The 11,009-nt window shown below is 51.9% G+C and overlaps 1 protein-coding gene across 1 annotated transcript; it reads right to left on the bottom strand.

Moving 5' to 3' along the window:
• Position 1: 1 nt before the first annotated feature.
• Positions 2 to 9,644, bottom strand: ICMT (isoprenylcysteine carboxyl methyltransferase). The gene is made up of 6 exons (XM_055582451.1): positions 9,333 to 9,644; positions 8,412 to 8,500; positions 7,375 to 7,544; positions 6,398 to 6,615; positions 1,363 to 3,299; positions 2 to 659 (listed from the first exon to the last, which is right to left on the bottom strand). Exons 1-5 carry the CDS (start codon positions 9,525 to 9,527, stop codon positions 3,117 to 3,119), a joined length of 855 nt encoding a protein of 284 aa, XP_055438426.1. The 5' UTR covers positions 9,528 to 9,644; the 3' UTR covers positions 2 to 659; positions 1,363 to 3,116.
• Positions 9,645 to 11,009: the final 1,365 nt, after the last annotated feature.

Here is an 11,009-nt window from a genome sequence, read left to right as displayed (position 1 = left end):
GTTCATAGTGAAATTAAGTACAGTTTTATTTAAGAATTGGAAATCATCAGTATCTGTGAAAGAAAATCAATATTTAAATAAACATTTCTGCATGTAAAAAGAAGAGCAATTACTCTGTAAGGTTACTCTCCTAGCTTAGCTATGGGACAGACCCACAGGAGTGAGCCCAGAAGGGCAGACTGACAAGTCTCCCCACCACCACCACCCCCCAGCCAGACAGGCTGGGGGTGGCCCGGCCTTGCTAAGTCGCTACAGAAGCAAAACGCGGCGCGGAGAGAGAGCACAACTATCTAAGGCAGTTAAGAAAGTGCAGAGAAGGGCCAGCGAGTCACCATGCCCATCACGGAGGGGCTGCTGCCAAAAGGAGACCCTACTATTAATGCAACCCCTGGGTTCAGGGACGTTTCCCCATCATGATAACCAACCAGAGTTAGATAGTTAAAGGGATTAATAGAGTTTACTTTTTAGGTGTACAAAACGGCCCGTGACCATGAAAAGGTGGGCTATGCTGCTTTGTCAGGTTCGCCCCACAACTTCTTTTCCATATCAGCATTCTTGGCCCCAGCCTGCAAACTCATAAAGTGTTGTTTTACACTGCTTCAAAACAACTTTGTTCTATGCGGCGCCTCTCTTCCATTTCAGAGTCTCCACTTTGAAACCTGCGATGGAAAAAGAAGTCTCCTAATGGTTTCTTAATTGGAGGGAACTGGCGATGTGGCCCTTACCCAAAGAAAAGCTTTCGGGAATACCCAAAAGCCTGTACCTCATTAACCTGATTCTCCTCCCTGCACGCTGGCACTGCTAAATTTATGGAGTTAAAAATAACCTGAAGATTTCAGTGCTAGATGAACGTCGATCGCTTGCCAAAGCCTGTCCCAAAGCGGTTCATCTCTGATCCCTAAGTAATTGCTAATTTCCGCCCTGGGGGACAAAGCAGGGCAGAACGCCCTGTCAAGCCTGGGTGGGTGGTGTGACAGCATCTCCCTGGGACACCAGGGCCGGCCTCCTGAGCCCCAGGCCTGGCAGGCGGGTGGAGGGACACCGTCAGAGGCCAGCGCCTTCAGTCTTACAGTCCATAAAGCCAGGCGTTATTAGCGACTCTCCCTGTGCTAAAGACAGCCTCACGGCCCTGGTGTTGAGGAAAGCTGGCTCCTACCTGGCTAGCGCAGCAAGAACTTTGCCTCGGAGAGTGGGGGCCACTGCCAAAGCTGCAGCCACACCCGCCTCCATCCTGCAGTCCTACTAAGTGGGTTGACTTTGCAGAGCGTGGCCTGGGGAACAAGTTTAGGACTGATTCAATCCCCACACACACTAAGTGCATCTGACGTCCCACCAGGTAGCATTCCCACCAGAGGAACCTACCGCCTTGAGGCTGCCACCTGGGCTGTTGGCGGGCAAGACCTCAGGAGGCCGAGACTGGACTCGGTCGGGTCCTCCCTCCAGCAAGTGTCACACCTCTTGCCGACGAACCCGTACACCTCTTTGGTATATATAATCATGAAAACACTAATTCGGCCAGGAAATCTAGAAATAAATGGCATTTTGAGTTGGTAAGATGCTTTTCTGAACACACGTTTCCAGTATCTGGTACAGTAAATCCAATGTCCAGTTTTGTGTAACTCACGCGGTACTGGTTTTGTCATCTCTCTTACCAAAGTGTTAAAAACATTTGACATCATTCTTCCAAGTCTTCACAACACCCCTGTGAGGTAGGTGGTATGGACCCATTCTACAGATGGGGAGGTCTAGGCACGGAAAGGTTTAGTGACTCCTTGAAAGCCAGGTGGCGTGGTGTAGCAGCGCTCCAGCCAGGTGCTGACGCTGCCTTTGATCCACGCTCCAAGGGCGCCACCGCAGGGCTTCATGGACAGAAGTCACACTGAGACCAAGTTCCTCTCTCTAATCCAGAATTCAACAAGTGCCTCAGAGCTCATATGTCTGACTTGTAAAGCCAACCACTCTCCCCAAACTTGAAAAACAAAAGTAGTGACTAAATCTCAGCTCTGTTTTTTTCATGAGTCAACTTGCTGGAAATTTATAGTTGCTTATGCTCAAACTCCTTCGGAAGACAGTCTGAAATGGCATTAGGGATGATGGAAGTTTGAGAACAGACCATAGGAATCAATGATTAATACATTTAAGTCAAAACACAAAAATATAAGCTATGGTAAAATAAGAATAAACCCCAAATAAATGGAGAGCAGTATTTCTCAATGTTTGACAGTGCCTTGCACAGAGCAGGTGTCCAGGAAGCATTTCTTGGATAAAGGACGAATGACCCATCTTTGACATGCCTGTCATTGGTAACACCAGGCCCTTTTGGAAGGAGAGCAGGTGCCAGGACCCTAGGAAAGCCACAGAGGCCCACTGTCTCCCTGGCGTGGAGAGCCTTGGTAACCTGAAGCCTCAGCCAGGTCACTGGGGGCATCCATGCTGCCTTTCTGCTGAATAAAGGGTGAGGCTCATACACTGTGTTAAGTCCACTTTGAGTTTATACTGCTATTTTTAAAAAATAGGTAAGTAAATAGGATGAGATACGTGAGGAACCAAAGGAAGCATCTTAAACTGTAGAGAAGCTCACGCATGTAGGGACGGAAATAAGGAGGTTCAAGCTGCGTTGTCTGTGTTTTTCGGTTAAAGTGAGGATTCTGAACGTGTCTCTAACACTAATAAGCCCGTGCGCCCCTTCCTGCGGCAGGTGCCTCACTCACGTGAGGGGGGAGCTCACCTCTCTCCCCAGGGGTCTTGGTTATAACTCAACACCCCCGGCCTCGTGGAGGGCTGAAGTGTGGCCTAGGCACTCCCCAGGCACGTCTGGGGGCGCTGCTGGGTATTGCTGTTATTTGCTTCTTGTCCACCTTTAATCTACATCCTACCTTGATTCAGCCCAAGGGCAGGCTGTTCCAGGGCGGTGGGGAGTAGGGGGGTTGGGGGGGTTCCTTTGGTCCTAAGGCCTTCTGACCATTTGATTTTGAGTGATATTCCAGAAGAATAATTGGTGACATAGAAAATGATTAAGAAAATCCATTCTGCAGAGTGGTCGACAGGAGGCAGTTCTGTCCCCAGGCTGCGAGGAGCGGGAGGCTCCCGGCTTGGCCTGGGCCACCCTGGGCCCGTCATAGCTCCACCTTGACCCCTTTTATGAAAGGCAGGCCCGTGGGCACCCGCTTCTTATACTCCAGGTACTCCTCTCCGAAAAAGTGGATCAGCGAGATTTCTTCCTCCTCTGTCCGGTCGCGGAAGAACCGCCACACTGTCAGAGCATAGCTCACCCCACAGATGGGGTTACACAGCATCACCTGAGGAGGGAACACAGCATTAGTGGGCCAGGGTCAGTGTGATTCCACACCGTGAACCTGAAGGGCATCAGCCGCTCTCCAACCCCCACAGAGGACTTCCTGTCAAGGGCCCCAAGAGACTCTCGAGATACGTGACTGGGGTCTTGGAGACCCTGAGCCCAGGGCCAGAGTACCATGAACCGAAATCACACCATCACTTTCATAACAGAACTGAACACTCATTGCTGTAGCTTTGGCTGGTCTGCTTTTCTCTTGTTCCTCTTACCTGACAGGTACCTAAAAATTACAAGGGTGACCGCACGTGTGAATTCCCATTGTAAGCACCACTGCCTTCCTGCATGGCTCCCAGCTTGTCCACTTCCTGCCCTGACCCAACACCTGGGGACCTGCTCCCTCCCACCCCACAGCTCCCTGGTCCTCTGCCCGCCGCCCCCCCCCACCCCCGCTCAGCCTCCCCATGCGCACCATACACTGTCCTCCCTCGAAACACTCCCCCTGCTCAGAAAGCACCGAGGTGTCAATCGTGCCTCCTTAGCTCAGCTCAGGAAGCCTTCTGACCTCCCCTCCCCAACCCTGCCCGGGATGTGTTTCCCCCAGTGGGTGACCAGACCTCACTACTTATTCTCACCATGGTTTACTGAGTGTCTCCTGTGTTCCCAGCATGGGCCAAGCCCTTTACCACCGACCAGTAAGCCACTCAACCCCCGGAGCAAGCCTCTGAGGTGGTGCTGCCACCCTACTTAAGGGAGGCCAAGGAGTGGACGTCAGAGTTGGGACCCACCCACCCAGCAGGCGCGTGAGGCCTCTCAGCACACCCTACAGTGGGTCTTCCCACTCTTAGGCCACGGCCCACCATGGAGCCGAAATCAATCCCCTGCATCAGAAACAGCGTCACAAACACTAACAAGCTAGAACACAGCATGTTTTGTACACAGGCAGGGTAAGGGCTGTTTCAGAAAAGATTTATTCTATATTCACATACACCTGTGTGCTGGGTCACAGTGTAAAAAGATCTACAGTTAAAGAGGTGTGAAAACCTCTTGAGGGACTTCCCTGGTGGTCCACTAGTTAAGAATCCGCTTTCCCATGCAGGGGATGTGGGTTCGATCCCAACAGGAAGCTAAGACCTCACATGCCACAAGGCAACTGCTGAGCCCACAACTAGCGGTCGGTGTGCACGGCAATGAAGATTCCCCAGGACACAGCAAAGAGCCAGCATGCCACACCTGAGACCCGGCGCGCACGTGCTCAGTTGCTCAGTCCTGCCCGACTCTGCGACCCCATGCACTGCAGCCCGCCAGGCTCCTCTGTCCATGGGAATTCTCAGGCAAGAATACTGCAGTGGGTTGCCACTTCCTTCTCCAGGGGATCTTCCCGACCCAGGGATCGAATCTGGGTTTCCTGTGCTGCAGGCAGATTCTTTACTGACTGAGCCACCAGGGAAGACTCAACACAGCCAAATAAATTTAAAAAGCAAAACAAAACCTTGAGTCCTAGAGCACTTAGGTTTACTAGTCAGCATTTATGGCAAATTACACGATTCCTCTGCAATCAGTCTGTATCCAGAGAATGTGATTCTTAACACAGGAAGTTGCAGAAATGCACGTTTTTAAATGAATGCCACAGAAGAACCTGCCCCTTCTATACCACTGGGGGTCACCAGAGGGTCCCCAGGTACCAGCCTGCAATGGGATGCCTGGGGCCCAGACTGGATGTTCCCAAAGAGGTGATGAATCTTCTAAGCTCTACCCACATACTCTGGCCAAGTCCTTCTAGGTCTAAGAGAACAGATTCAACAGACAACTGTCCAGAAATAAGGCTCAGTCTGCAGCCTAAGACCCAGCAAACCTCCATCACTCACTTTAAACATGACACACGACTCTGGGCTCACTAATGTGCGGTGTGTGTGCTGTGCTGTGTGCTAAGTCACTTCAGTTGTGTCTGACTCTTTTTGACCCTATGGACTGTAGCCCGCCAGGCTCCTCTGTCCATGGGGATTCTCCAGGCAAGAATATTGGAGGGGGTTGCCGTGCCCTCCTCCAGGGGATCTTCCACACCTAGGGATCAAACCTGCATCTCTTATGTCTCCTGCATTGGCAAGGCAGGTTCTTTACCACTAGCGCATCAGGGCTCATTAATAGCAGCTTCTAATGAAAATCAGCTAAGCTGCCCCTTGAGTGGCAGAGGGCTCTCCCCACATCTGCATCTCTGTTCTCACCCCACTGGGTGAGGCTCCAAATCTAAGTTAAAGAGGTAGAAAAGGGGTACGAAAGATGGGGCAACAGCACCCAAAATTGCCGAGAGTTTACAAGTTTGGAACACCCAGGTTTAAGTATACAGCAAAAAATGTTAAAGACTAAATCAGTTCTTTTGACTTTTATTCAATTATCACTTGAAACACAGCAGGGAACATGTGTACCTATATAAAAAGGACCAGGACTTCCCTGGTGGCCCAGTGGTTAACAATCTGCCTGCCGACACAGACAGGGTTCTATCCCTGGTCTGGGAAGACTCCACATGCCTCAGGCAGCTAAGCCCGCGCGCCACAACTACCGTGCTCTAGAGCAGACAGAGCTCCACAAGAGCAGCCACCTCAGTGAGAAGCCCAAGCACCACAAGGAAGGGTAGCCCTGCTCCCTGCGGCTAGAGAAAGCCCATGAGCAGCAAAGGATATCCAGAGCAACCAAAAACAAATAAATTCATAAAAATTAAAAATAAAAAAAGGACTAACAGGTAATTCTCTGGTGGTCCAGTGGTTAGGACTCTGCTTTTATTGTCTAGGGCCCAGGTTCGACCCTGGTCAAGGAACCCCTGGTCCCACAAGCCACACGGCACCACCAATAAATAAATAAATAAACACAACATTTTAAAAAGAAAAGGTGGGGGAGAACCAACAACTTTGTAAATACACTGAAATCCACTGAATCGTACACTCTGAAATGGTGAATTTCACAGTATTTGAATTATTTGTAAATACACTAAAATCCACTGAATCGTACACCCTGAAATGGTGTTTTACGGTATTTGAATTATCTGTCGATTTAAGATATTATTTTTAAAAACTTTAAAGGGGACTGGCATTGATTCTGACACCATACCTGGGTTCCAATACTCCAATAAAACCACCCGACGTAAGACGGATGCCGGAACCAAGCGTATACTCCGCTGGTCACCAGAGTATGGGTTTCTGACTTTTCATTCTGCACCACGTGGTTGAAATTGGAACCAGCTGTAAACATTGCCGCTTTCCTCAGACACTCTCCAAACACCACCATCAGCAGCCCCGTGGCGCTGATCCAGGTGATCTGCTTCAGTTCTGCAGGACAGAGATGGAGACAAAGGGGGAGTGAAGACCCTGGACCACTGAGCTCTCCCTCTGAGGCTTAAAATTAACCTATTTCCAAAGACTGGGGCACTAGAAAACATGCTGAGGGTGGGGGGTCAGCATCGGTCGTCACACTGAAGCTTAATGATAAGCAAAACACAGCCCCCAAAGCTGTGCTGTTCATCCAGTTACTCTGAAGCACCAACAGTCCAGTTAGAGCATCGAGGAAAAGAGCTGATGGTCTCCTATCCTTCCTCTGGGGACAAGAGCAGCTAAGTGAAGCAAAGAAGGCTCAGCATTTCCCACCTCGGCCCTCTACTGAATCTGAGGAACTACATATATATTATTTAACTTGTTGCACAAAGTTCAACGTCAGAGTAGCTACCAGATGCAGTGGTTTTTGCTAGTAAACATTTTCATATGAAATTTCTCAAGTCGCAGAAAATGAACAGATTCAGACCCCCTGTTATAAAACTGGGGTTACAGCTATCAGAGGCTGAAACTTCATGTTAGATAGTGCAAACTATGTCTCACAGGGCTTAAAGTGAAAGGTCAACATGTCTCCCATTCAAAATCCAGAGATGGAATTCACAGGCGAAGCTCGCCCTTTATAAAGAGCTTAGTGAGGATACAGATCTGGGGAAAATCACTCAGAGAGATTAGAACTGGGAGGTGAAGCCAGGCCACTGTCCTCAGGCCCCCGTGGAGGCTGCCCATCTCCCCTGGAGAGGAAGGGCAGGACACACTGACCTGGCCAGAAGATATTCTCAAGTGTGAACTCTATCCAAGAAGAAAGGGCCGCGACTGTGTACTCCAGGCTGTGATTCAGGAGAAAGGAATCCAAGGACAGGCTCTTGGGGTTATTGACTGCTGTGACTAAATATTCAGAATAGTGGAACAATGACAGGGAGCACATATACCTATTTTAAAACAAAAAGAACATAAGGTAAGTTGAGGCAAGAGAATTAAGTTAGCCATAGGTCCAAGCGCTGATTTGTTCTGAACTGTCCCTGAATTATCTGATGATATTCTGTTGTCACCTGAGAGTGGATATCAGGCACAGGCACCCACCTTACTCCCGAGGTTTGCAGAAAGTGGGGTTGTAAAGGGACTACGTCTTTGAATATCACAGGAGGAGGGAAAAAAAAAGAAAAACATAGGTTAGGAAGGCATTATGGGCCTTCTGCCTTTAAAAAAAAAATGACATTACACACAGTAAAACATGGAAGGGGGGAAGTATCAAAATAAAGTAGTGATGTATGTCGAATACAAAAATCCAAAAAACCGAAATAATTCCAGCAAAGGAGGATTAGATGGCTCAGAGTATCGACAATAGGAGATAAAGCTTTTTACCTGGAAGCCACTGGTTCATATCCAGGTCAGGGACTAGAAGGCTCAAGGGACTGAAATCATAGTGTAGGGAAAATCCTACACAGGCCGTGGGGGAAGCATTAGATGTGACCTAATAGAAATTAGAGACGGAAAAGGCCTGTGAAGACAAGCCAGAGCCTTGCCCCTTCCTGTCACTGAGGACCAAGACCCTCTTTCTGGCAAGGGCCGGTCACATTACTGAAGGTGCGGTGGATGAGGACACCTACGGGCAGGATGCCACGAGAGACCTGCTTCTACCTGCGAGGTCCAGGATGCAGGAATCTAGGAAGCTAGAGGCCTCAATCCCTCAGAACCTTCACTAGCCTTCAGCCAGCCAGGGACTCGGGACCATCACTACTGACCCTCTGATCCACCCACCCTTGACTCACAACTATGGTTCCCAAAGCACTTCTTACCAGCCAAAGTGATTCCAGGAAGACTGGCTAAAACTTAGCAGCACTCCACAGCCAAACACAAAGCCAAGGAAACAGGCTCGGATGGCTATCTGAAACGGACCCAAAAGAGGCTCAGTCACCTAGCTGTTCAGAGCATATGTCCTACTTCCTGGCCTAAGTAGGCCACCACCAAGTCCATTGAGTCGACTTGCTCAGAGGTTAAAGGGGTGAAGCAGGGCTGCCTGGACTTAAATCCCAAACTCACCTCTCTCTGTGGCCTTAGGCCAAGTTACTTAACCTCTCTGTACCTGGGCGTCTCCATCTACACATGGGGATGACCACAGTACCTACCTTTGAGGACTCCTGTGAGAATGACCCATGTAAAGTACTTAAGAGGAAGTGCTATAGAAGTTTTTAGCTACCATTACTATTAGGATTGTTATTATTCAGGGCTGTGGGAAAACAGCGTAAACCTAGCGTATTGGCCGGATTCTCCCAAGTCCACGCAGCGAATACGGTCGGGACAGCCAGGACTCCGCGCCCAGCCCCTTCCACGTTACTGCGGGGGCCTCTGACCTCAGACTTGACAGTAGGTAGGTAGTTCTCCACACCTCAAATTACATAAAAGAACTCGTGGGCCCGCTCACTCTCACCCCACGCGCTCATCTGCCGCAGCTGCTGAACCGCGCCAACTGCAATTTTCCACCCACTCCGCCGGGCGGAGGGGGCCCGCACCCCACGCCCCCCAGGACTGATGGGGAGGGCGCCCTCCCGCCGCCTGAACTCGCAACTGCTTAAGAACACGGCCGGAGGAGGCAGCCCCTCTCGCGGGCCGCGCTGTCGGCCGACCTGGACCTCGACCCCGGCGGGGTACAGTGCCCATTCGCGACGCCCAGCCCGCCCGGCCCCCATCCCCGCCCCGGCCCTCGGCCCGGCCCGCACCTGGTACCGCGGCGGCCGGTAGAGCAGCAGCAGCAACGCGTTGAGCCCGGCGACGTAGAGCGCCAGCCCGGTGCGGCCCTGCAGGCCGGCGCGGGTGAGCAGCGGCAGCGCGAGCACCGAGGCGCCCAGCAGGAAGGTGGCGAGGCTGAGGCGCGCCTCGGAGCCCGGCGGAGCCCGCGCCGCGCAGCCTGCCATGGCGCAGGGAGGCGGACAAGCCGGCGGCTGCGCCGGCTGTAGCCCTGGGAAACCTGCCCGCCGCGCCTGCGCACTGCGCCGCCGACGCCGGCCGCGAAGGGGAGCCGCCCGGACTTGCAAGCTGCGGGCAAGGTCTCGCGATACCGCCGCGCCGCGCGGCTGGGGCCTGAATTTGGCGGGAGCGCCCCGCCCCGCGGCCCCGCCCCACTGTGCCCCCAACCGGAACCACCTGACCCAGGCGGAGCGGAGTGGGGCGCCGCGGGGAGCCTGGGTCCTGAGCCGAGAAGTCACCACCGGTGTCTGCCAGGAGTCGGCCCCAAACTTCAGGATGTCCCTTGTCCGGGAAAATCACATGAAATCTATAGCTTCCCCCTCTCCCCGGCTGTGTGGTCCCCCCGAAACCGACACTTGGGCGTGCAAAAAGCGAGCCGGCGATCCGCCTCCACCCAACCCTGCCCGGCCGGCCCCGCAAGGTCCGCGCGCAGGGACCGCCTTGCCCTCGGCAGGGTCTCCAAGCGCCCCGCTGGGGGCCCTTGCGGCATTCACGAGGGGATGACCGCCCACTTCACTTCGTGTCGGGGGAGAATGTTGGCCAACGGTGGAAATCCTCAGGACGTTATTTTATAGGACAGAATGAAAAACTTTTCAGTGTGATCCTGACTTCACTTGGGAAAAACAAAAGTATACGGATGAACCTGGGAAAATGATTGGAATAGAAGACAAAATTATTTCACAGCAGTAATCTTCTGGTGGTAGGGGAACTCTGGGAGACTTTAGCTATCTTTTTTATATGGTTTCTGTATTTCCTATATGGACCAAATCAATATATTATTTTATAATTAGAAATTGCTTTTTGGATTTTCCTGGCTGGCGGTCCACACTTCCAATGCAGGGAGCCAATGTGCCATCCCTGGTCAGGGAACTAAGATCCCACATGCCAAGTCATAGCAAAAAAAGAAACTAAAGAAAAATTGTTCCTTTTTGGAAGGGTAAATGCCTCCACTTCGGGTGATGGATGGATGATGGAGGAGAAGGGCAAGTAAGCAAATGACTAGAATAAATTACTGTGGGATGAGAGTGAGGCCGGAACCAAGTGAGGATAGAGCAGGAATGAGAGGGACCCCAAGGAGAGACCCATGGGAGGGGTAGGAGTCTGCCTGGGAGAGTTGGTACTGGCAGCCTGTGGCTGGAAATGAGAGCAAGGGCAACTACAGGAGAGAGAGAGGGAGGGAGGGGACAGAGTCTGCAAACACAGAGGCAGGAGGAAGCCAGCCTGAAGCAGGATAGGGGACAGGCCCCAGGGGAGGCTGGAACCTAGAGCAGTGGGGCAGCGAGCAATATGCCGGGCCCACCTAGTGGTCAGCCCAGCCTGCATCTGAGGCTCTGGCCACCCTACCCTTCTCTGTCTTTGTGGGACCTGGCAGGAGGCCTTGTGTCTGGACAGCTGGGTTCAGGGGAGGATGGAGAGTCTGGCTCAGCAGC

The sequence above is a fragment of the Bubalus kerabau genome, chromosome 5, assembly GCF_029407905.1.
Source record: "Bubalus kerabau isolate K-KA32 ecotype Philippines breed swamp buffalo chromosome 5, PCC_UOA_SB_1v2, whole genome shotgun sequence".
Lineage (NCBI taxonomy): Eukaryota > Metazoa > Chordata > Mammalia > Artiodactyla > Bovidae > Bubalus > Bubalus kerabau.
This window is presented reverse-complemented; position numbering and strand designations above follow the sequence as displayed.